The 27,682-nt window shown below is 29.3% G+C and overlaps 1 protein-coding gene across 1 annotated transcript in view; it reads right to left on the bottom strand.

The window, feature by feature from the left end:
- Nucleotides 1-6,616: 6,616 nt before the first annotated feature.
- The window catches only part of LOC107452067 (nose resistant to fluoxetine protein 6-like), a 36,791-nt gene continuing 15,725 nt past the window's right edge, over nt 6,617-27,682 (bottom strand). Inside the window, exons 4-15 of the mRNA XM_043041538.2 lie at nt 26,129-26,219; nt 23,352-23,455; nt 21,821-21,991; nt 20,173-20,266; nt 16,799-16,891; nt 15,309-15,477; nt 13,127-13,206; nt 11,602-11,724; nt 10,034-10,157; nt 9,748-9,937; nt 8,293-8,435; nt 6,617-7,272 (exon numbers count right to left, since the gene is read on the bottom strand). Of these exons, the coding sequence (XP_042897472.1) occupies nt 6,913-7,272; nt 8,293-8,435; nt 9,748-9,937; nt 10,034-10,157; nt 11,602-11,724; nt 13,127-13,206; nt 15,309-15,477; nt 16,799-16,891; nt 20,173-20,266; nt 21,821-21,991; nt 23,352-23,455; nt 26,129-26,219 (1,742 nt within the window). The 3' untranslated portion in view covers nt 6,617-6,912. The remainder of the gene's footprint in view (nt 7,273-8,292; nt 8,436-9,747; nt 9,938-10,033; nt 10,158-11,601; nt 11,725-13,126; nt 13,207-15,308; nt 15,478-16,798; nt 16,892-20,172; nt 20,267-21,820; nt 21,992-23,351; nt 23,456-26,128; nt 26,220-27,682) is intronic.

Raw genomic sequence — 27,682 nt, 5'->3', positions numbered from 1 at the left:
CGATTATTGGGAGAAATTTGCCTTCGTGGAGGACTTTTTGACGGAGTTAACCCGCATTTGCATTACACGGTAATGAAGACCACGAGAACCTCTCATGGTTTAGCCTGACCGTAAGGGGACTCTAACTCATGATCCGTCTACCTCTGAGGATATTTCCTCTCAGCACTGCGGTTGGTGCAAGCCGGATGCGGAATCCGTATCGACTGGGATTCGAACCCGGTTCGCCTCATCGGAAAGCGAACGCTCTATCTCCTGAGCCATCGCGGCTCATCCTGACATTATTAACTTTTTTAAACGACAAGGAACAAAATGGGTAGGCCACGTTATCAGAATGGACGAAGACCGTACCGCAAAAAGAGTTTTTACGAAAACGAGGATAGAAAAGAGGAAGAATTTGAAATGGATAGATGGCCTAGAGAAAGACCTTTTGGTCTTAAGAACTAAAAGTTGGAAAACACTAGCAAAGAAAATGTTAGCCTGTAAAAAACTTCTTGAGAAGGCCAAGGCCCAACCTGGGCTGTCAAGCCATTGATGATGATGATAAATCTTAAAAATTATGAAATATGATTAACAATTTTGAAACAAATAATATGGCTAGAAATAACTATTAATAATAAATTTAACTAGATTTAAATTTGTTCTGAAACACACATTCAATATAGAAACTGCAACAAAAATTACGAAATTGATCACATCTTTTAAAAACATATCTTACAATAGTACAATTAGAGTTTTTGCAAAGTACGAAGTACTGTTAAAATTTACGAAATTAGCATATGACTAGAAATAAAATGTATGTAATTTTTACCTTATTATAACAGCTTATATTATAATTAAAGTAATATATATTTGTTAAAACATCAGAGCGACAGCGAAATTTACAAATTTTAAAAGTCAATATTTTCCAACACGATAAATGACAATTTTAAAAATTATGTACGAAAAAATATGTTTAGAAATATAATTTTAGTTTTGATTTGAATTTTTTCTCGCGCATTCTACTTAGTGACATTAAATATTATAAACTCTTACAAAACTTTAAATTATAGGCCATTTATTTAACATAGAAATACAACTTTAAATTAATCCAATACAGCTATAATACATGGGTTCCTGTTTTTCATTTCATGGCTCTTCATTTTCGTAAGCGATACCAATAAGTATCCTAAAAAAGCCTATTTTATGTCATAAAATTTCAAAAATATTATTTAAAATATATCTGTTTTGCTTTTTTAATTAAGAGGTACAATAACAATTCTTATGGTTTATGCAAAAAATATAAAAACACTGGAACAAAAATGACTATGGTCTTCCATGTTTATGTTTTATTACTGTCAGCAATTTTAACTGAATTCTCTTTCCCATGCCTATGTGGTACCGTGATTTTACTGCAAGTATGTTTAATGCACCTATAATCAATGCTTTTTCTTCCTGTTCAGTCTTTATTTGGGTAACTACTGCCTTTACTTCTCTTTGATTCTCTGTACGAGCAATGCAAATTACTTGTTGACGTTTTAATCGGTGCGAATAGTTTTGAATGAATAGAATTAAATGTGAAAAACAATTATTTTAAAAACACCATAATGCTTCTTTCATTATTAATTGAATTAATTCCTTTAACAAACTTCGGCTTTTTGATATCAATACTTTGTCAATATACACACAGTAATTATCCAATTTATTAAACATTGCCGCAATGATTTTACCCTGTGAATTAGATTATCATTCATTGAAACTATTCCTAAGGAAATCTGAAATTTCTTTTCCGGTTATTATAATGTCCACATTTAAATATGTGCGTTGGATGATAATGAAGGCTAAAATTGTGTTTTTTATTTATACATTCTAAACTAGTTTCATGTTTTATAATTTCATTTTTAAATATTTATTTCTTCAGAGAGCCACAGTAGTGGTCTAAAACAATGGCAAAAATAAGAGTTTTCCGTGTGAAAACGCTCATTTTTAATGGGAGCTTTACTCCACCTTTATTTATTCCTTTTTTTTAAAGTATTTTTTATTTTTTAAACGCTATTAACAATCACGAAATTCACTTTATATGGAAACATCATAAAATTTAATAAACGTGAATCAAATATCCGGGTACTGAAACTAATAAGATTGACTTGTATTCTACCTTTTTGCACTGAATATCTTCTTTTCTTTTCTTCTAAAAATTACATACTGTTTCCCTATTACGAACATGGAGAATAAAATTACCGCAAACGATTTTTATCGTTCTTATATCGTTGACTATGAATTTAAATTTTCATTCTAAATCTTCGATCTACTTACTCTATGTATTCGTCCAGTTTGAAAATGTTGAAAGTATTATCTTATTAATTTGCCGTCAAAAATAAATTAAAAACATCTCTAAGATAATTTCTTACATAACGTTAATTTTATTAGTTCCATGGTGCTGCCATCTAGTCACTGAAATTGAAACTGTGTTATTCAGATAATATTTCATTCGTGCTTCATTGTATATTGTATACTGAAGATAATATGGCGAAAAAAGTATAGCAAAAAATATACATATGTCTTTGCTGTTCGTGAGCATAGTTCATCGAAAATTTATCTTAAAAGCTCACATATTTCTGCCCTCTGGAAAAGAAAATTTATCGAATAGAACCAATTTGTAAACTTATTTCTGTAATTAAAAAAGAAGTATTGAAATAATATCCTTTTTTGCCTGATTTTAGCTCTTCCAAATTCTCATTTACTTTTTTCTGGAAAACACAATATCATTTTACTTCCATGCCGAATAAATAGTGCATATTTATAGTGCAAAGAAAATTGAATAAAACCACAAATGATTTCCACAATATTTAATTTTACAAATAAGCATTTTTAAATAGTCATTTAGGGTTGAAAGCCATAAGAATGACTGTAGGTGACATTTTATTTTCATTTTAAACTCGCTTTTGTAACACAACTGTGTTGAAAATTTCGATTGCGTCATTTTTTTTCTTAATAACTTTTCTTTTATTAAAATACTAAAATAAGTATCGTTTATATTAGCTTTTCTTCCATTAATAACTTTTATTTCAGTAAAATATAAATTAAATTGAGTTAATGAACTTTTCATGTGTTAATATAATTTTTATGAAAAAATAAATAAATAACTAATGTTTGCAAGCTTTTCTTTCAATGCTAAAACTTTCCTTTTATTAAATGTCATTGGCATTTACATTAACTTTTCTTTTATTAAAAATATGGTTCGAGTAATTTCTAGACATGGAATCTTGAAAATTATTGTCTCTTGCTAACATTAAAAATAAATGGAAGTTGTGATTTCATATTTTTACTAAATCTTTGTATAGATGAATGCGAAAAATGTCTGAAAAAGTAAGTTTATAAACTTTCAATTTATTCTTTACTTTTTTTCCAGTTCAATAATATGCAGTATGCTAAAAATGTATAAAAATGTAAGATAATTCGTCCTCCTATTTTGTTTCAATTGTTGTGAAATTCTTTCTAATTTAAGTATTACTAAGAATTCCCGCAACAAAACTGAGAAGCACTGCAATGAGCGAAGTGCTACTCATTATTATGTATTTTTTTCATAAATATTAATCATTCATTGTAAATCGAATGTAAATGTATATTAACCACGCTGCTTTGCAAAATATTTATCAGTATCTGATGTTTAAAAAGTATCTGAAATCGAAACATTTGATGGTACATTACAAACTTGCGAATTTTATTATTGAAGAACCATATAGTTTAATGCTGATTCAGTGATTCTTACCACCAGCTTATAACTGAGTCAAATCAAGTGATTAGGATCAACAAGTGATTCTAATCAGTGAGTTACTCGAATCACCTAAGTGAGATGATTCTATTGAACGGAATCACTTAGATGATTCGTTTTGCCTTATTCTATCACAAAAGTGATAAAAACTTTAACTACAGTTACGTTTAAAAAAAAAATTCGACATTTGCTCGTCCTGTAAAAATTTTAGCTCAAATCACAAGTGTATTAGACATGTTTATAAAATGAAACCCACACGAAATATTTAAGTCCTAAACTTTATATTCAAGAGTTCAATTATCTAAAATTAATTTCTAAAATGTCCATTACATGGAAGAATTCTTAATTATAGTTTTCATCAAAAGATAACACGCAAAACTGTCCTTTATGGAAAAAAAATAAGAAAATGTTATATTTTTCAAAATGACTCTGTAAATATAATTTACGTCAAAAAATCGTAGATTTCGAAGTGCAAATTTTTTACATTTGTTTTTGAAAAGTCCATTTTACTTAATTAAGGCTAGGTAGGTAGGTACCTTATTTACGTCGCACTAGAGCTGCGCAATGGGCTATTGGCGACTGTCTGGGAATCATCTCTGAGAATGATTCGAAGTCATGCCATCGTAATTTTGATCCTCTATAGAGGGGATTGCTCCCCTGCTTTAGTAGCACAAAGATCTGTGCGTGAGGTTGAACACTTTACGGTAGAACAGTTCAACAAGGACCGACACCGTGCACCCTTGGTCCCTACGCAGGCTGATCAAAGTGGTCAACCACCCACTTACTGACCACAGCCAGTGATGCTTGACTTCGGTGTTCTACTGGAAATCGTGTTTTTACGTTCAGTCCACTGCGGGACTAATTAAGGCTAGATGAAACCATCAATGACTATGCTAATTCAAATAATTATATAATCATTGCTATAATTATTCTCGTTGCTTGCGATTTGCTTAGATTGAATTCGCTTATTAGTATTCCGGTAAAAGCAATAAAAATATATAACTATTCCCTGTTTTCTTTTTTGTACTGAATTTTTCATTGAGTTAAAAAGTAATAGTGAGATGGAGGAACAGTGACGGTATTTGTTGAAACAGTAAGAGACAGTATGACCACCCTAGTGTAATTAGGAGACTGTTTAGAGATTTGAAGCCCTTAATATTCTTTTCACTTTTTTCACACTTCGCCATATATCTTGAAACACTTACTCAAAACAAGAAATGTTTATACTGATTTTAGATACTTGTTTACTCAAATATATTTTCATTTTAAAGTTTAATGATTTATCTTTTTATTTCTATTTAATTTAATAAAGACACTTTTGAATTATAATATTTATTAATTTTATATTATCCTTTTAAACTAAATGATTTCAAATCATACTATCTGAAACTTGATTGTATTCGATTGAATAGTTTCTGAGTATCAAATTTCAAGAGAAAACTCGATATATTAACATTTATTTTTCAGAGGCTATTAATTCGATTTACTTCAAATTTTAGATTTTGACATTACGTAGTTAGTAAATGCGTAAAAAAAAAAGAAATTTATGCGTTACTATTCAAATTCCTAAATTAAATATTTAAAAAAACAAACTAGCCTACTCGAATTTCGAAGTAATCCGGAATAAACTGGGAAATCAGTTCCGGTGATCAGCGAAGGCATCGAGTAAGAGTTGGACCCTTAATAGTCATAACAGTAGTATAATGAGCAAAAACAAATACTACATTAAATAAAATTAATAAATTAATAAAAACCGCCGTGGCTCAAAAGATAGAGAGCTCGTCTGAGAATGAGAAGACTCAGGCTCGAATCCCAATGTTGGTCGACCCATACGAATTCTACTCCTGGCTCGCACCGAACATAGTGTTAACATAAAATATCCCCTTAGTAGCACACAGATCATGGGGGGGATCCAGTTACTCCTGAACAAACCGTGAAAGTTTTCATGGTTTTTCTCTCCGTATAACGCAAAAAAAGAGTTAATTCCATCAAAATAGTCCTCCCTGGAGGCTAGTTTATCTCACTGTTTGATCCAGAAGTTTTATTGTCTTCTGGATTGGTTTCAAAATTACTTAGCATTGACAGATGTAAACTCAGATTAGGGTCGGCTGCTCAACGCCAGATGAATAAAATTATTTGTAATTTTTTCAGGCTCCCATTTCAAGCTATGCTTAGTTTTTTACACACTCATTTAGAGCTATTCCCCTGTTATCAAACGTATATGAAAAGTATTGTTCATATTAATGAAAGCTCAGTTTGAGCTAAAAGGCGTTTTCGAAAAGTAAAGATACTTTATCGATAGCAGCAAAAGAAAAGTTTCTGTGAGAAGGATGGCATCCCCGACTGTAACCTTGAATGTTTCACTTTACCCTAGAGGCCATTCGTTACTTTTATGATGAAGCCATGTTAAAGCAACAAGTCTTTATTATGTCTGCATCAATTAAGAATCTCACCAGATGCGCACTCGTCATCCGACAGCATTTCAAACCAAAGCACTAATCAAAAGTTTCAAATGGAACATTTTAGATCATCCGCCATACAGTCCGGGCCTTTCACTTATTCATTTACCTGAAAAAGCACCTTGCAGGGCAAACCGTTCACGACGATGAGATCAAAACAGAAGCTTAAATATAGTCCCGACAACACGTGGCAAAATTCTATGACCGTAGAATACAAAAACTTGTACTTTGACTTAGCAAATGCTTTTACAATGTTTGAAACTATGTCTAAAAAATAAGGCATGAGCCAGTAAGTAAGTTTAATGAACATTTGATCAATTAATTTTTATTCAGGTGAGTATATGGCATTGTATCTTTACTTTTCGAAAACGTGTTGCATATACAAATAAAAAAAATAAAAAACGAATATTTTTATAACATTTTACTAAATAAAATATACAATACAAATACACATTCAAGAACAAATTTGAGCAACTGTTGCTCTTTACACTGCATCACAGCAGTTTCGTCAACATCGCTTTAATAATCTTTGGTTTGGATCATAATGTAGAGTTACCAGTCCTCAAACCTTATTTGCGATTAGAATTTCTTTCATTTTGAGAATATTTCCCTTGTTTAGTTAAAAATCCAACTGAGGTAATGACACAAACTTTCGGAAGAAAATTCATGTGGAAAAAAAATTTGTTAGTTTTCTAAAAAATGCTAAAGGCGACTAACAAAATCACGTCCATGATGTTGGAAGTTCTTGTGTTGCTGTGATTTCGCACTTTTGGACAACCATTCAGGGTCTATATCTATTTTAGCCAATCCATTGCCATTTTGCACTGACTGTCCAGATTTAAAGTCATTTGTCCAGCCATTGGTGTACACAGTTGGCGCCGTGGGAAGTTCGTTTTTAGGTGCACCGAAAAGTAGTGACTTTAGAGTGATTTTGTTTTTCCGCAGATCTTCTTCAATTTGGAAGAAAACTTTTCCAACGTTCACAAAGGGAGCTTCCACTAAGAAGCAAGTGAAAAATGCCATGACGTAACTGGATACTGTGAAACCAAAGTATATGAAAATCTAGAAAACAATAAAAAGAAAAAAATGAGGTTGAGTTTATAAATATCAATATTTTAATTATAAATCTAAATAATGCAATTTAAAATATAAGGGAAATTTAAAAGAAAATACTAAGTTATGTACTAAAGAGCAAATTCCTCGGAAAAAGTGCTTGATGGCGGTAAACCTTGACAATCATCAGTTTGCGATGATTGATAGCAACTTTGTTATGCCGAATGATACTGAGTTCAGTCAATCTCTCTTCTGATAAGCTTGAATTCTCTTCTTAAACTTATAATGTAAAGTCACCTTTTAATAGAGGAAAGTTTCCTAATATGCGACATTCTTTTTAGAATTAAGACAAGAAAATAATAATTAATATAATGTTCATTACAATTATATTTAATGTGCCCGTGTAAATCATCAAATTTTGGTTCGAGTTCTAAAATATCACACCACCGCAATCAAATATTTCAGTTTTGAGCATGATTGTTAATTAGTAGAGGAAAGGTTCTTAATATGCTACATTCTTTTTAAAATTAAGATTAGAAAATGGAATTTTAAAATGTTCATTATTATACTCGTATCTGTGACATACCTTTTTCAATCATTAATATTTCGTCAAATTTGAAAAGCCCAAAAGCCCCGCAGTGTTAATTCAAAAAATAATAATATATATAATAATAAATATAATAAAAATAATAATAATAATAATAATAATAAATATAAAAATATATATATATATTGAGAAATACTCACTTCCTTCTTTACTGCCTAGCCCTAAAATAAAATAACATAAATTATATGTATTTGAGATTCATCCTTATACAAAACATTTAAAACTACAAATTCNCTACTATATATATATATATATATATATATATATATATATATTGATTCTTATAGACTAATTTATATATATATTAGTTAATTTATCAGTTTCTTAAATTGCTTCGATCATTAAAATTTAAATAATTTGGAAGATTATACAAAAAATGTGAATGATTTTTAATTAAACGAACAATGTTACTTTAAACTTACTGCTAAACAATTTCTAGCTTGAATTCCATCTCTCAATGTTGCATAAAACACATATTGCACTAATGGATGAATCATGTACACCATGAATGTTAACCTGCTAAAGGGAATGAGGGGTTTCCATCGAAGAATAGAAGCCAAAAATCCTGAAAGGAATTGAAATTATTTACTCTATTTATTTGAAAAATTGCATTACTATTTCATTTTAACTGCTCACGTTTAAATTGAATTTTAATTTTAATTTAACCGTCTAAATACTTTATTTTATGTAAGTAAAACAGCATTAAAATAGTTTTAAAATACACAGAAAATAAAAACTTTTAAATTTATTTAATTTAAACGAATGAGGAAATTAAAAGTCTGTTTGGTGGTCAGGGAGCTGACCTCAAGATAGAAAGGTCCCAGCTTAGAATCCAGGATAAGACATGGATTTTTCCCTCTCCCACTTCTTTGTACTATCTATCTTTCTTCTTATGGGAGAAACTTTGACCCACCTAATATGGTGCCCCGAAGAGAATAGTGAACAAATCTGCTCTTCTGATACTCGAACGACGAAAGTCAATATCAGAGTAGATATTAAAAATTTTAAAAAAAAATTTTTAAAAAATTAAGTAGTTTATTAGCTTAGTACCAGAAAGAGGTACAATTTTGCTTACCCGCTATTATGTACAAGGACAGTTTAGGGAAATAGGCCTCAAGAATTCTAACTTGCGTAACAATGCGTGATAAAAAGGTAAAATTTAACTATCCTAACTGGTTTTCAAAATGCCGCCAAATGTATTTGAGGAAACAATTCTACAATTATTAATTCCGAGAACTATTGCGCATTTAAGTCAAAAGTACTATTTCTAACAGAAGATTAAATATTTATGATCATTAAAGAAAGAGAAAGAATATTTGCGGTTTGAAGTATATAGTTAATTTAAATATTACTTTATATCGTATAAGAGGGCGGAAATTTCCTTTTTCATCTTGTATTGTTTTTGCCATCTAAATTTTCCTATTTCCATGTCGCTGAATCAGGGGGCGTGGAAAAATGTATTTAACAGCAATTTGTGACGTATAGTTTCTGATGTTTATTAAAGTTTGAATTGAAAGAAAAATTTATTTTGCCTGGATAAAACCTGTTGTAATCCATTCATTCGTAAGAAGAAAAATAGTTTGAGAAAAGAAAATAGTGTGCATAAATATTCTTATTTTTTCGACAATAAATAGATACGTTAAAAGAAAAGGAAAATAGCATCGATTAAGTAATTATTAGTACGTATAGCTCATGTAAAAAGGATTTTAAACAATTGTAATAAAGCTCTCAAGCTCTCAATATTTTTATTCATAAGTTTGAACAAAATTATGATCATTGCTGTTATTAAATTTATTTATTTGACTCTAGTCAGGCATAAACGGTTCCTTGCATAAAGTTCAAAAGAAATTTTCTATGAGTACCGATGCACAGCTTACCTCCACAGCCAGTACTACAGGCTATAGTAATCCAAGCTAAGCCAACAGTCCATGACATTCTGCTTAATGATGCGTACAAAACGGTGGCTACCTTCCCAGTACCTGGACCATGAGTGTTCCATGGATGTACGCCAAACAGTGATGCAGACGTACAGGTAAACGCCGCTAACCAAGCAAGAGTTTTCAAAGACTATGGGTAAAATTCAAAGAAAGACATTTTAATAAAATTATATACTGTATAATAAATTGTATAATGTACTGTATAATAACCATAGTTAGTACTCACCCAATGCATATTTTTGGGTGATTTTTTCATTCGAAGATAGTAGCCAACGTAGACACCGACACAAAAGGGACCAAGATGTGGCCAAGGTGGGTAATAAGCTTCGAGCATTAATGCATCTCTTTGTCTAAACAAATATGAATGTTTCTATCATTACATGCATTAATTTTTTTTCCATTCAAATAACACATTAGTTAAAAGTTTGATTCGATATTAAAATTGTATTGTGCTATTACCAGAGGTAAAAATAGATATATTAAGAAAAAGGCAAATGGTAGCGAAAAAATAATTAGTTGTACATACAGTTTATACAGTTTTAACTGTTAAGTATTATTTAACTGGAGTAAACATAATAGATACACTAAAACATGGCTCAAAAATTACTGAAACGCAAACGCACAAAAAAAGAAAATATATAAACTTAGTGGCAAAAAATTGTTAATTGCCTTCTTCTTACCAAGTGCTAAATAATTGCTAATTCTCCAGCGTGAGGTTTTGATAAAAGTGAGAATGGTCTTGACATTAAAAAAAATCGGGAATGAACATGGCATTAAAACTGTTTATTCGGTTTAAATTTACTTTTCAGTTTCGATTTTTTACTGAATGTGTAGCAATAAGAAATATAATTTTAAAAAACCAGAAATTCCGTTAAACCGTTCTCATATCAACGGAAAAATTACCAAATGAATAGATTACCGTATATTTCGATTTTATTAACCAAAATTATGGTTATTTTACCAGAAATATCATTACCATACAGTTTGGTAATTTTACCAGAATTTCTTTCTTCATGCAGAAGTTTTAGGCTTAAAAAGTGCAATTTTTAAATTATGCATATTTATGGGTCAGATATTACTATCTAGACTAGTAAGATATTTTTACCTATGCAATTTTTTTTTATCCTTTGAATCAAATAAGATCAAAATAAAATCATTTCAACTATGTTTGGATTTTTTATGAATGCTTGAAATAAATTTGAATTATACTCAACTAATGATGAAGTCGTAGAATCGACAGGTTTCAAAGATATAAATGATATTGATTTTGTACAAGTATTATTTTTTACAGAATCCGAATATCGTAAGCCATAACCCATTTAAGGAGATAAAATTTTCATACGCAATGTTATATTCTTCATTTTAGTTATCAAAAAAATTTGTACCACTAACTATTTTGTTATGGGGATTAAAATTACTGTGATGTAATTTTTCTTTGAAGTCTAAATCATTTTTTCCGCTGAAAACGTTGTAAAAAATTAGTTTAAAACTCATATGTTAAATTTATATTCAAGTAAAGACTTCATTTTTATAAGATTTCAATGAATTTGCAACGATATGAAAGACGAACACAAAGGAGAACATCATTAGTTACAATGAGTTAAATTTGCATGGAATTATATATGTCAAATACTATACATTTTTTCATAGTTTAGGCATTAAGCTCTTTTTATATCATAGTTTGAGGTTAACAGAAATGTGAAGAAAAAAAACTAAGTACTTTAAAGAAAAACAAAATGCTTTAAAAGTATTTTTTACATAAAAAAGAAACTTTCAAGTAAAATTAATACTTACTCAACATCGGCTCGAGTGAAAAGCATGGTTGGTGGTAAATCTCTTATATAGTTGTGAATACCTACAGCAAAGATTGATAATACCATGACAACTAGATTGACAATCAATCCAATTTTTGGTTTTCTATAGTGAAAAAGTGAAATATAAATAATTATAAATATTGTATGTATAAATAATGAATGTATAAATTATGTATGCAATGTATAACTTTATTTCTATAAGGTATAAGACTTAAATCTATACGGTAAAAGCGTCCTGTAACGTTCACGACACAATACGAGAAGTCCGCTATTACGACAAAGTTCCAAGTTACTGTCAAAATGCGAACGTTAAAGATACAAATATTGTATGCTTATAAGTTAAAAATTATTTACTTCTCGTTTTTACGACATTTTTTTTAATAGAAACACATTTTTCCACTATTTAAGTGATCATTATAAGATATAACCAAAATATATGACATTTTTATTTATTTCTGATATCAATAAAGTAAAACGAACGAATATTTTATCTCTTATCTTCTTACTATCTTAACCTTTTATGTTTTCAAAGCAAATATGTTTGGGCAACCACCAGCTAAGTTAGCTACCACCATACAAAAGATAAATTCTGCTGTTTTTAAAAATCCTGTCATATACCTCAAAAGAATGCGATTTTTGTTTACTACCGATTTAACATACTCCCTTAGTTTTCTTCTTGACGACTTACCATTGAAATCACTAATCAGTGTTTGCAATTCAGTGAAAGTCAGCAGTTAAGCTGCAGTTAAGTCATTAATTTTTTCTTGCACCTTGTAAAACTTTCCAGTGTAATCTACTCCAAACATGTATTTAAAATGGAAATAGTTGCTTAAAGTAAAAGGAGAGTAGTTAAATGTGCCTTTATAATCTTGGAATATTTTATTTATTTATTTTTGCTATTTTAACTTCAAATTCGTCCATTGGGTAATAATGTCAAACTCACTGTAAGGACAGTTCCATCTGATATTGCGAACTGTCGTTATAACGAACTTTTCCTGTATATTGAATAACCTGAAAAGGTATAACACAGTAGCGTTTGAAAATCATTGTTTTCTAATATTCCCACTTTATATGTATTTTATTTTGTTTTTAGTACTCTGTTTATTTACAAATACTTTTTTAAACATCACTTTCATGTAAATAACGCGATCTATATGTATGATCCATTGATGAGAAAGTAAATGAAATAGATTGTAACAAACCGAAATCTATAAGCTATAATTCATATGGGGTGAAATTATATGTACATTTTTAAATATTTCAGCTAAATCATTAAAAAATCAAATAAACATATATGAGGTTTTTGGTATATTTCTGTATCTGTCGTATTTGCGTTATAATTATTATTATTCTGGTTCTTACGTATAAGGTATTATAAAATACAACACAGAAATTAGAAAATTTTAAATGATATTATTTTAGTTTCATTTTAGAAATTTTATGGTTCAAGTCATCATCAATGTTAGAATTTTCAAACTTTTGCTACGAACTAGCATCATACAAACCTCATTATGAGTAAAACTATTGGAATAGTTAGTACATAAACTTGAAAGTCAGCAGCCAAAAACCATGAATATGAAAGACACTAAAAAATAAGGAGAATTTGTGAAAGCAAAATAAATAAACTAAATATACCTTAATTATTAAAAAAGAAAAAAAAAACTTATAACATTTAAATTTATAGAAATGGATATAGATCTGCAAGAATTTAACAAAATTAATTTTATTTTCTGCAGTAGTATATAGATAATACGATATTTGCATCCAGTCTGTATGGGAGATCAAATTTTCTCCTATTATGAGTTGAACCGGGGTTTGATTCATCATGTTAAATGTTATTGTCTAGTTGAACTGCATTTTCTCCGATCGATTTCTTGTGGTTCAGGATTCATACTAACAAATGTATGTGATAGTTTCCAGAGGATGAGCATAGTTGGGTAATCAGGGAACGTGATGTGGAGACTGGGTGATTACTACCACCATCTTAATTCCATTCTAATGGTAGTGTAGTTCGCGTAAACATCAGTATTGCCTTCGGATTATTGAGATGAGCCCGTCAAACAAGCATAATTTTCTCTCGTGTTTCCGACAGAAGGTAAATGTAAAAAAAAAAATTTTTTTAAAAATAAAAAATAAAAAATAAAATCGGCAAAAATGAACCAAGCTCACGAAATACAGAAATAATTCGAAAAAAAAATTTTTTTTTTTAATTACAGTTAGAAGTAGGTGAATCCGACTAAAAGCATTACTTTAATTAAAATTGTGTAAAAAGGCAAACAAAAAGCTCATAAGTGCTGGAATAGGCTAAAACGAAATAAGTGGTGTTGGTTTCAACTAGCGAAATTGATGGCTATATCATCGTTTGATTAGTCAAGATTCTGATAAAGATATACCTCTCTTGCTATGGCCTCTATGCTAACCGGATTTATCAACGAGAGACATTTTCTTGTCATTTTTTTCTGACTCCTTTACCACGAGATTTAACATCAAATTGCGATAAAACGATCAGTGCTGGCAATGTTGTTATATTAGTTCTTTTCCGAGTATAGCATGAATTAGTAGATAACATCGGTGCAGGCCGCATGACTAAGGTTTTACACAAAAAACATCTCTGTGAACTGTAAATAAACATGGTTCATTTCTGTACATCTGTATACGTTATTTGCAGCTGTATTTGCATTTGCAGCTGGTCTTTTGTCCTTTATTTTTCTTTTCTTTACTGTAGCCTTCTTAAATTCTACACGGGGAAAAAACTACTGAACTGTATGGTAGTGACATTTCTGGAGAAAAAAAAATGCAATACTGGTTATAAAACCAAAATATATGATATTTAAACCATTAATTTGGTAATGCTGTCCGTCACGTAACGATTTACCAGAAACTCTGGTTTTCAAATTTATAGTTTTTATCTCCGCACGTTTAGAAAAAAAAATACAAAACTGAAAAGTGTATTAAACCGAATAAATGTTTTTATGCCATACTTTAAGGTGTCATGAAAAAATTTAATGCACATTATAAAACCTTATTTTATTGTTAATTTTACCAAAATCGCTATAAGAACGTTTCGGTAAAAATTACCTTGTTTCCATAGAGTCTGAAACATAGTAAATTTTATGATATTCTGGTAGTTTTGAACACACCTTTTTTCTCAGTGCAGACAGTATTATGAATAATCAAGTATTTTATTTTAAAAATTCTAATTCATACCAAGTTTTTAATGTTAAATTTAAACCTATTTAATTTATTACGATTCGAAATGAATTACAGTTTAAAGTTTAGGAATATTTTTCCTTGATAAATCCATAATAAATCCTTAATAAATCCTTAATAAATATGATATTGAACTAAAGTTGTATTTGTCATTAGCAAGATGCTAGTTTACACTTTGTCGTTGGCTTAGAAAGAAATTTAAATATTTTTTGTTTAATCTAGAAGGTAGATTTTAGTACCGCTTTTTTAGCAAAATTGCTTCTACATAAATATCTAAGTCGCATTTCTCTTATACCTAATATAAAGTCGTTGTAGCCGTATGAAAAAAGAATATAAATTATTAATTCAATAAAATAATAAAAGGAAGATATTTAAAACCATACTTGAACATATTAAAAGTAGTTTTAAGGAGGAATAAATATTAAACTAAAATGAGTTTTATAAGCAAATAAATAAGCAATTAAGTAAAGCTCTCACCCCTCTTGGAGAGCTTCTGTATAAATTGTTGATGAATAAAAAATTTGCCCACCAGTCTTTCTTACATCCATCAATTACAGGATCCATGTTTTCATGCCACAAAGGACCATCTCCCATTAATGGGAGCAATGTACTTACACCAACGAAAAACATCTGTATCGGCATAAACCTGCAAAAAATATAATATAAAAATTTTATAGCATACATACCTTGTAATTGGTACTAATTGTACGATAGGTACAAAAAATGACATTAATACTAAAATAAATTATATAGAATTATAAATGATTATAAATGATTGTGTATTATAAATGAATTGGTGTACAAAATGAATTTATATGATATTATTACTCCCTTGGTATTATTTTTAACGGATATCAGTTAAAATTTCAAAGAAATACAAAAAACTACTTCTAAATTGTGTAATTATATCAAATCTATTGTTTAAATTGTGTGGAGATAAATATTCTGACATTTTGCAAAAAGGTAAACTTAATAGTTTGCACAAAAGTTTCACAGCTGCCGTACAAATTTAGTTTTAAGATATAATTAAATAAAACCTCTTAACTTTTCTAAAACAATATAGTGTTAACAACATATTGCTATAATTAACCGAATTTAGATTACATAAAAACATACTGTTTCTTTCATAAAATTGATAAACATTAAAGTAATGGGAAAGGTAAAATCTAAATATAAGTAGGCTATTAAAACGTAAAGTAATGAATTTATAATGTATCATGAATTTTCAACGCTATATAGGAAAAATATTCTCAACAATGTATTTTAAAATTGTGATACATGTTTTGACTCTTTGACGCAGAATTTTAACTATACATATTTTTCATACTTTTAAATTCTTCTTTTTCAGTTTAGGACAAAATAAGCAAAAATATATTACATTTAGCATTTTAATACTTTTTGGTCATGAAATGCAGCATAAGACACCGTTGTCTTTTTTTTCGTTTTCTAAACATGTTCCACTTCCAAACAATAATTTCTAAAACTTGCACTTATTTGCAGTTATTCAGATCTCAGAGAAACAGTTACTCAACACTGACATTTCTTTAATTTGCAAATTCACTTATTAATAAATTTTTAAAAATGAATGGAAAAAAATGTTAATAACTTTTTTTTTAGTTTTATATTCTAGAAAAAATTTAATTCCGATAATCTAACAGATTTTTTCAATAACTATTAGAATATTTTTTATTATAAGCAATGGTAAAATATGTTTTTTACTCGTAATTAGATCATCAGAAAAAAATTTATAAAATTGATACTGATGTCCCATCTTCGCCAAAGGTTCAATTACTAACGCTATTATTGCAATGTGCGTTATAAATATTATTTCTTGCAGGGAAAATAAATTTGCGAAAAATATAGCAATATTTTTTTTTCAAATATAATCAAACATTAAAATAACTTGAACAAGTTAAAAATAAGTTATATTTTAAGTAGTTTTTTTTTTAGTTTTTTTGTTGACTTACCTCCAAAGTCTGTGAATTATGAAGTAAAATGCATTGGGTATTTTCCCTGTCTTATTTGAAATATCCATGGATACATAAACTCCGAGAAGACCACTAAAATAAAATCGCGCAACATATAAATTATTGCTGCTGTGAGGAATTGGTGGAAATAATTAGGAAATCATGATGAAATAAACACTTATAATTAAGGTACAGTCCGCAATAAATTAAACCGACCACCCTGAATAACTTTTAATATAATAATCGGATCTTCACGTTCTAAGACTAAATCTTGATGGTTCGAGGGGGTGACTTCAAATAAGCAAATTAAATAGTGCAGGCGATATTTTAAATTACGAAATCAGACACAGAAACAGACTTTCTCTGAATGAGCCGTTTCCTTGACGAATTCAGATTTTTGACCCTCAAAAATTAGGAGTAGCCATGAAAAGAGCCGTTCAAAGTTTGGACCCGTTAATGTTAATTTGACTTTTTACGTATTTCACAGACTTTGCCATAGATGGCGCCACTGGAAAACAAGAACAATCGCACCCCCTCCGCCTATGCAGGCATACGTCAACAACAACACAGCGCATTTCACCATATTTTGATAACATTTTAAGCTAATTGACAGATTTTTGTACACAATTATAAAATTTGTTTATTCAGAAATAATTTTATGAAATAATTAACTTTTAGTAATATTTACTATTTTTCATTATTTTATTTAATAAGAGTTGGAAAAAACTTTTAATTATGAGGTATAAACTTTTTTACAATATCTTAAAGAATGTAATTTCGCAGCAAAATACAAAATTTGCGCGAAGCGAAATCTGTCAAATAGTTCCAGAGAAATCAAATTTTGAAAAGGTCGTATTTCAGAAAATCTATTTCTCAGAAACTATTCGACAGATTTTGCCCAAATTTTGTATTTTGACAAGTAAAATGACATTCAGTGAGATGATGTTAAAAAAATTTATACCTTAAAAATTAATTTTTTTTCCTACTATTATTAAATAAATTATAAAAAATAATAAATAGTTGCTAAAAGTTATATTTTTTTAAAAAATCATCTTTGGAAAAAAGTATTTTATAATTGAGTTCAACATTTTTTTATTTAGTGAAATACGCAAAAAGTAAAATTAACATTAAGGGCACCTAACTTTGAACCGCTCTCCTGACAGTTCGGGACCCTATTTTCCAGATTTCGGCTACCCCCTATATCTTAGGAGTCAGAAATCCAAATCCCTCAAAAAAAGGTATGTTTATCCAGAGGAAGTACTTTTTGTGTCTGATTTCGTATCTTAATATAAAATCTGGACTAATTAATTAGAATATTTAAGGTCTCACCCTTGATTTATTAAGATTGAGTCCCAGATCGTGAAGATCCGACAATTAGATCAAAAGTTATTCAGAGTTATTATTTTAAGCACTGTGCATTAAATTCTAATGATTTATTCAATTATTCTTTTCGTAATTATTCTCAATTATTCTTTTGAACACAAAAAAAACACTAACAGAAATAAAAGAATAATAAAATTAACTTCACTGCACATTTTTATTAAATGTAGTTTCATACGTAACAAAATTTTATTTCTGATAAAATACTTTTTTCGTATTAAATTTAATCCATCAGTTATCATAAGCTTTTCTCAATAAGTAAACACTAAAAAAAATTTGTTTTACTACAATTACGAACGGCAGCTTGAAACAGTAAACAGTACTAATGTGTGTGAAAAAAATTACCTTTTAATTACTTAAGCCTCCAAAATAAATTTATATGAATTAATTTGAAAAAAACAATATTTTTTATTTTTACAAATAACTCCCGGAAGCAATAAAATGAACTTGTCATTTTTATTGGAAAACATTAATAGTGTTTTTATTTACTTAAACATCACGTAAACCAATTAAAATGTCAGCAAATTTCAATATTTTTGGATATTTAGTAAATGTAAAGTTTAATGGCATAAAAGTCTTCAACGACCAACATAAAAAGTATTCATAATTATGGGTAATATTAACTTTGCCTGACGCTAAGAAACCAAGAAAAAAAATGGATTGATAACAGGAAATGCGGAACATCAGATTTGAGCTTACTATAAGAAGATAACTTCATTGAAAGAGTTATATATTAATAATTATACTGGGATTAAAAATAAGCTCTATAAATTAAGAAACAAATGAACATAAGAACTGAGTATGAGTATTAGTCGTTTTTGAATATCTTATTAGATCATTGTGTCGGGAGAGAAGTATTCGACCATGTCAACCTTCATCTATGAAAAGGTATCCCGACATAGAGTCGAGTTAACATGTCTTATATACTATTGAATTGTAGTTGTAATTTTGTAGTGGTAGATACGCTACAATACTCCCCCACCAGAATTATAGCTATGATAGAATTCGATGAATGCATGCCACTAGTTGAGTCATTGCTGTTTTGTGCGAAGCCGGGAGAGCTGTATTAAGATCACCGTATTTTTTTTAGTGCTGAATGTGAGAGGTGTATTAACTTCACGGTTGTAGTCGCTCCTGTGTTGCCGTTAGCAGTCGAGTGTATGCAAGCCAACGTTGTGTGTGATTGAGATGAGACTGAGTAGCAACTGCGTGAGGAGGTGGATAATGTTGCAGTCACAAGTAGCAAGTCAACTGTTCAATGTGGATCATCCTTCGAAGTAGGCGTTACTGTCTAGGTAGGCGTGTTCATATCGAAGTCGGCGTTACTGCCAAGGTAGGCGTGTTCACATCACGTCCGAAGGTCACCAATGTGGGGAGAGTAGTTACAGACCATGTCAACTTTCATCTATGAAAAGGTACCCCATGATTGAATCAAGTTAGCAACAGTGCAACTCCTCCCTCCCCACATTGGTGACCTTCGGACGTGATCTGGATACGCCTACATCGGCAGTAACGCCTACTTTGTTGGATGGTCCACATGGAACAGTTGACTTGCTACTTGTGACTGCATCATTATCCACCTCCTCACGCAGTTGCTACTCAGTCTCATCTCTATCACACACAACGTTGGCTTGCATACACTCCACTGCTAACGGCAACACAGGAGCGACTACAACCGTGAAGTTAATACACCTCTCACATTCAGCACTAAAAAAAAATACGGTGATCTTAATACAGCTCTCCCGGCTTCGCACAAAACAGCAATGAATCAACTAGTGGCATCCATTCATCGAATTCTATCATAGCTATAATTCTGGTGGGGGAGTACTGTAGCGTATCTACCACTGCAAAATTACAACTACAATTCACTAGTATATAAGACATGTTAACTCGACTCTATGTTGGGGTACCTTTTCATAGATGAAGGTTGACATTGTCGATAACTACTCTCCCCACAATTGTATAAAACTTAATCACAATTAAATCATACTCACCTGAGGAAAAAAAAGTTGTCTACCAGGAAAGAGGCATTTGTGATTGAGTTAAAAATGAATTGACTAGTGAGTTCGATAGTAATTTGTAAATATTCTGAAAGAAAAAAATAACATATTTAATTAGATTGATTTCATCACAGATAATCAAATAAAAATTAAGTTTAAAGAAGAAAAATTCTTAAGTACCTTTTGAAAAATATCCAACTTAAAACTTAAAAAAATGTGTCACATGATTATTGGTAAGTACCGCACATTATTTATTCCCTCAAGTAAAGCAATACATTTTCAGAACGAATTTGTTTCATAACAGAAATTCATTGTAAACAGCTTTGTAATGTTTCTATACATTCTGAAGCTGAATATTCTTTTATCATGGGATGTTACCGAAAGAATCAACTTCAAAAATAGTTTAAAGATAAGCAATCAAAGAAAAACGGAAAAAATACTGCACTATTCTGCTTTTGGAACCAATTTTATTAAAAAATGTGTCTTAAAAATTTTTTTTAGGTTTTGAACAATGTTTTCTGCACCATGTTAGGCTATTCCAACTGAAATATTTGCTGGAGGCTCAGTTTAGTTTCCCCTCCTTGCTGTGCAATAGTGTTACTGCAAATAACGTTCATTTTGAAAACATTGTTTTATAGTTTTAATCTGTGTGGAGAAGCTTTATAATTAATATTATTTCTTAACAACAAATATAGCTATTTTCACGTACTGGATGATTGTTTAAGACACCAGGTATGTTAGATATTAAGTTTGTTTTTTTTAGTTGCTAATGTTCAGTACTGTCCTTTTTTGCATAAAAAATCTAATCAATAATCAATTTTTTTATAAAGCGTTCGGGTGACAAAAAACATTTATTTAATATAATGTATTATTAAGTTTAAAAGAAATTATTTTGTTAGTACGTTAATTGTAATAAAATTAACGACTGCTTAAATTTAAAAATGAATCTACCTATACTGGAAAAAATTATAAACTTAGAAATACAAATTGTGTGACTTAATAAAAAGAAATATATGAGAAGTAATTAACGAAGATAATTAACTAAGTTACGGAGAAGGAAATTTACAGCTCAGTTAAAGTTCATACCTCTCTTGAATTAAATTTTTTTTTCTCTTTTTAAATTTTTTAATATATACATTTCAGCTAATCTGCGACAGCTAATCTCTCACTTCCTCTCTTACTATTTCACTCTGTCGCACTCAGGTTCGAACTTATAAAGTGAAGATCTCAAGAGAAAGAAATAAAATATTCCTAGAACAATGACTAATAATTCATTAATTGAAAATTAACATAAAACTAAAAGAATTATTGAAAAAAAAAACGAAAATTCGAAAACTCCTGCGATTAAGTTCATATATATGGAAAACCTTTTCAAAACATCAAATTTCGACTCGCTTATTCTAGATTTAATAAAAGTAGTTTTTAAACTATATTTTTTTTATTTTATCGTTCTCCTTGCATGCATTTTTTATGCCCCATCGTAATTTTAAGTTTCTAAGTAATTGAGCTTTCTGGCATTAAAAAAAATAAAAACTGTGACGTAAGAACGTTCAAAGCACTGGTGATAGCATCACTCACGCTTTCATAACATAGAAAAAAATGACATTAAAATTAGAGAATAAAAAGAAATTGATGTACTTACTTAGAACATTAAAATTTAAATGGAAGTATGTATGTCCAAAAATAATCCAAAGCATGGAGAAGAATCGAATGCCGTGAAGAACGCTCAGTTGATCTTCCCCAGCATTCACGTCCATTAGAAGTTTCCAGTTATTAATTATGGAGAAACTAATTGCGAATTTTTTTCCGTAAGCTAAAACAAATTCAAGTATTGTAAGTATACATGATTATATTTTAATATCAATAAATAGTTAGAAGCAACTTCAGAAAATAAATTTAGAAAAGCGATATTTAAAAAAAGAGATCTAAGCCTTTGCTGTTGAATGCAGTGTAGATAATTTCAAAAGCATTCTCAAGTTTATTTATTTTTTCTAGTTAATTATTTTTTTATGAAAACATTATGAAAAAAAATTCTATCTTCGCATTTTTATTCAATCTCTAAAATGTTGAAATGCTAATAAACTTTTAATTGACGCTTTAGAAATGTTTCATAAACATTTTAAAAACACTTCAAATTGTTTTAGAGTTCCAAAGTTTAAAATATTCTGACCCATTTGTCTTGATAGGCTTGGTCAGCGAATACCATGGATTGGGCTATGGTTCGACCATGGAGTTGAGATAGTATTCAACTCCATGGAGAGTATTTCAATTCGACTCCCCATGCTGAAGGCGGGATTGTTGATTGAACTACACTTTTTCAGACTTTGGAATGACCTCAAATGTAATGTCATCGGTGACTTCTTAGTCGAGAAAGTCCACGCACGGATGGGCGTTTGGTGAGGGAGATGCGAAAGCCAGGTAATTACTAATACCATTTGAACTTCGTAATAGTTCTAAATTGATATAGAGTAATACGCTTGTGATAGTATTGTCTATGGATTGCATTGATTTCAGGGATCATGCACTTCAGACCGTTGCTAATAGCCATTAGTGTAGCACTAGCATGAAATTATTCAAAAAAAAATTCTTATCAGGTATGAAATTATTTCAAAAGATACCGAAAACTAAATACCAACTATTAAGTTTTGTCGAAGATAACAGCAAGATCTTAAATACCTTGGACATTACATGAATGAATTAAATCTATGTATTTTTCTACTCGGGGAGTCAAATCCGGTTGTGCATCAGTAGTCCATTTTTTATTAAACTCCTAATACGTAATTTGGAATATTTATTTCAAAAATTGCAATTACATTATTTCTGTGTCTTCTTTTAATAGATTAAAGAATAATTACATTTTCAACCGAAAAAAAATTTTTTGAAGAAATATTTCGCTTAATTGTTTTTTTATTCTATTAAATTCTTTTAATCCATTGTTGCATCATAAAAAATTCCCGGTGTGCTTTTTAAAGGAGAAGCATATCTGTAATATAACTGAAACTTTATTTTTTGCAGTGTTTATATATGGTATTTGTTTTATGTCAAATTAGGAAAAGTACAAAAATTAAAAATAAATTTTAAGATTTATTTAAATTTCTAAATAAATTATTACAGCATGATTTTTAAAGAAAGAGAAATAGTGAAAAATTTGAAATGGAGAAGACGTTACTTACTCAGCTCAAGTTTTTCATTTTGAAGTTCAGCTTGTTTCTTTTGCACTGAATGCTCAACACATGTCCCGTAAATAACAAGTATAACCAAAATTCCTATGACACACCTGTTGCGGATTTATCAGCCATTAATAAAACTTCAAATTATATCTCAAATTGTTCTTTACCTAATTTTAGTTATTATATTACATTTTACATGTTAGACTTTTTGTTTTAATTTTTTGGACAGCAAAAGAATTAACTTTTAACGCTGTTTTTGAAAGGATCCGTCATAATATGTAAGGATGCTTTTTTGCGAATAATATGCTGTTTTCATAACTACTTTGAATTTGCAACTGTTACTCATGACTGTTAGGTGAAGTTTAGCCTATCTAAATTCAGAGCTGTGAACACTAATTTTGAAAATGGAGCAACACGTCAATATGGAGAAACGCCAAAGTTCTGTGAAAATGAAAAGTGTTTGTGACATAATTTTTTAATATTTAAAAACTTACTTTAATGCTGCATTATTTGGTCTCTAAAAATTTACAGAAACTGAGAATAAGGCTACGATTTTGATAATAAATTTTTGTAATAAATGTCGCCAAATTAGTGATTTTTTTTAAAAACAATTCATTTACTTTCAAAATATTTAAGTTATTTGTCTTTTCTAAAGCCAAGGTAATTTTTCATGCCCAAACTATATATATATATATATATATATAAAGTTTAAAACCATCACATTACATATTGTAAGACACTTAAACTAAGGCTTTCTAATTTTAAGAGAATACATTTCAACGTACTTACGATACTGAGCTGAGTTTTCACCTGTTTAAATAAAATATCCTAACTACTTCATTATAACTTTACTTTAAGTAGTGAGATGGGAAACTTTTTTACTAAATTTTTACCATCTTTTGCAATCAAACTATATTTCGTTCCTTAAAAAATAAGGACGCGTAAGAGCTTTATGTGCTAAGATATAAAAAAGATTATAAAAATATAGATTAAAAAGACTGTGAATTATTTCTTTATAACATAGAGTGTTTCAAAAATAACCGCCGGTTTGAAGAAACATTTTTTTTAAATGAAGGAATGCAGAAATAAATGGTTCGGTACATAAAAACACGTGCTGCTTCGGATACAAAAAAAAAACTTTTATCGCAGCTAATTTCAAAATTAATTGCAAAATTCATCGACAGATGGCACTTCAAAATGTAAAAATTTGTGGTTTATGTTTTCTGTCGCATGACAGACCTTTCAAACTGAAATATTCGCAAAGGTGCTTGATGATTTGTCCACAGACTTTATTGCAGTTTGCAGTATTCATGCCTATAATGCTTATTTTAAAAAACATCGTTTTTTAATCTTTATCAGGTAGAAACACCAACTGCTGACGAGCTTAGTAGCTAATTTTGAATCTTGGTGAAAAACTTATGGTATGGTAAGCAGAACGCAGCAAATGTAACATGTTAGTTTCTTTCCGATTTTATTTCATTGATTTTTAAAATCGTCTGTCTTTCTTCGGGAGGACATTGTGTGTTCTTTCAAGATCACTTTCAGTCACATTTTCGAAATATTTTGTGGTGTGTTATGCACGGGTTTATATTCTTGCATGATCTTAAACTATTTTGAATCAATGCTCATGAGTTTGTTCACTTAATTTAAAACTCCAAGAAATGTTCTATCACGTTGCTCATTTCATTTTATTTTCCAGGACCACCAATGGCAAAATAGGAATCTTGCTTTTATTGAAATGCGTAGTACTTAAATTGGTATTACTCTCAGAGCATTTGTTATTGACGAATATTTTTCCTAATAGTTTTTGCATAAAAAAAAGTTACCAAGCTAATTTGAAAATTTATCACTTTCTTGAATGCCATTCTAAGAAATTTTAGAGAGTCGACACATTCGTTTATTCATTCAGTTCTTATCACATAGGAAAAAGTCCAGGGCCCGTAATTGTAACCAACTTCAGCAAAACTAGAAGAGTTGTCAGTCAATTTATCGGTTTATCAAAGCTTCCTTTTTCAGTTCGTAAGTACTCATACATTTACTTGGTGTTCTCAGCAACAAGCTACAAGCGGAAATATCTCGGGTTCAAATCCAACTTAATCCACCGAACAATTCTCAACATTGGTGAACACGCAACTCTCTCATTCTTCCACCGATGGTACACTATTCTGCCTGATTTCACAATTCCCCTTCATTCGACAAATAATTCACCTTTTTTTTTAAATAAAGTCAAAGAAAAAACTGAAAATAACTTTTACGGGCATAACTTTTATTTACGGTCAGTAACCATACATTTCGAGAGAAAAAATTTGAGAGCAGATCTGAATTTTTATAGTCATAATAACTTTACTCATATAAATTTATTTTTGCAGAACCAAAACTTTTTTTTTCTGTTTCGAACCATAATTTGGAAATTTCTTAGAGTATATAATATAAAGCACAATAACAGACATATTATTTAAATAATTTTGTAAACATTTTGTGAAAAAAATACTTATATGTTTTATTTAATCCATAAGTTTAAATGTTTGCAATATATTTTCTTTAAAAGATTAATAAATTATGAGACAACGGTAGAAAGTGTTACATTAAATTTTAATCAGGGTTGTTTTTAAAGTATGTAACATAATTATAACATTCGAAACAAAATAATAGATATTATTCAAAATTTTCTTATGGTCAAAGCTGTTAATATCGCTTTAAAAATGGCGTATTTTTTGTTGAAAATATTAAAGCCCTGATTTTCACAAAAATTATAAGAAAAATAAAAGAAGAATACTTACAGTATAGGTATCTGGTAATATTCAAAAACTAGTTCCTCTTTCGTCTCACATCTTGGAACAGTCACATTTGCAGGAAACGTTTTTTTTAACACTGAAATATTAATTTAATTATTTTTTAAGAAAAATTTGTCCATTTTGTAAATGCAAGATTATATAATGTAAGATAAAATAAACAAAAACCTCAATTTATAATCAAACAAAACCTTAGAAATCTAATCAAACTACACTTGCTTATATGAATTTTTTTTTAAAATATATTGTCGACAAATATTTATAACGATATTAGTTATTGCAGGAAGAGTGAAACACTAATTTTTTTCTTAAATCAAAAGAAATTTTTACTCTGCCATAAACTAGTATTACTACAATCATAAAAAATAAAAAATAAAAAAATATTACTAAAACATAAAAAATAAATAATAAAAATAAAGCTGTTAATTGTTTTAATACAAACATAAAAAATAAGATTTGTATTAAAACAATTAACAGCCTAAATAATGTCAATGTTGTTGTTGTTGTTGTCATAGGCCATTAAGGCAAAGGGTGCGTTTGTTCTTTTCTTCCAGTGGAGCCACTTACGGACAAGAATTCGACTTCTTCCACACCCATACGCCACACCTTGCTATAGGGACCCATTTATACAACCATTCATCCACAGATCGTAATTTTGATTACAATTAATCTCCAATTCAGTACTCCCAGAAGTATAATTTCTGATGGAGAAGAAAGAGACATGGAGAACTTTGTGACCCGACAGGTTAAACGTTCACCGGTCACCATTTATTATATGGAGAGTCTTCGGCCGGCTCGATTGGAACTCTAGTTCTCACGAATGAGAGTCCAGAGCCCTGCCAGCCAGGTTATCCCGGCACAAATAATATTATTATATATGATTTAGATAGTATTACAAAAATATATATATAAAGAGTATAATAATATTAGCATTATAACTCATCATAAGCAATTTAAAACTACTAACATTAGTATAAAAAACTGTGTAAATATTATTACTCGAGTAAATATTGTAAGTAGCATAAAATACCAAGTAGTAGTAATAAAAGGAACATAAGAAATATTATTATACGAGTTATTATACGAGAGCAACAAGGATTTCAATAATGTAAATAGTCTTGGTATTATTATTATGTAAGTATAAAAAAATAAATGTTTGATTAAAACATGAAGTGTTTAGTAATAGTAACTATAAAACACATTATAAGTATTTAGAAAAATAAAATAATTTCTAGAAGGGTAAAATTTGTATTGTTTTCATGATTTCACGCTCTAAGCAGTTAACATTAAAAGTTGTTAGTTTTGCGCAAAAAGTACTCATAGAAGATAGATTTGTTTCTTACAATACTTGCTGAATCAAAAACATAATAATAAATCAGGAAGAGAATAATAATGTGCTATATGAGTAACATGTATAAAAAGGAATACATTTTTTCATGAAAATTTTATGTTTCCAAGCACAAAGCAGCAAGAAAGGAATTAATCTTTTGTTTCTTAAGATATATATATATATATATATATATATATATTTTTAATCTGTTT

This window comes from Parasteatoda tepidariorum, chromosome 4, assembly GCF_043381705.1.
Source record: "Parasteatoda tepidariorum isolate YZ-2023 chromosome 4, CAS_Ptep_4.0, whole genome shotgun sequence".
Lineage (NCBI taxonomy): Eukaryota > Metazoa > Arthropoda > Arachnida > Araneae > Theridiidae > Parasteatoda > Parasteatoda tepidariorum.
The sequence above is the reverse complement of the archived record's forward strand: the minus strand, read 5'-3'. Positions and strand labels throughout refer to the sequence as shown.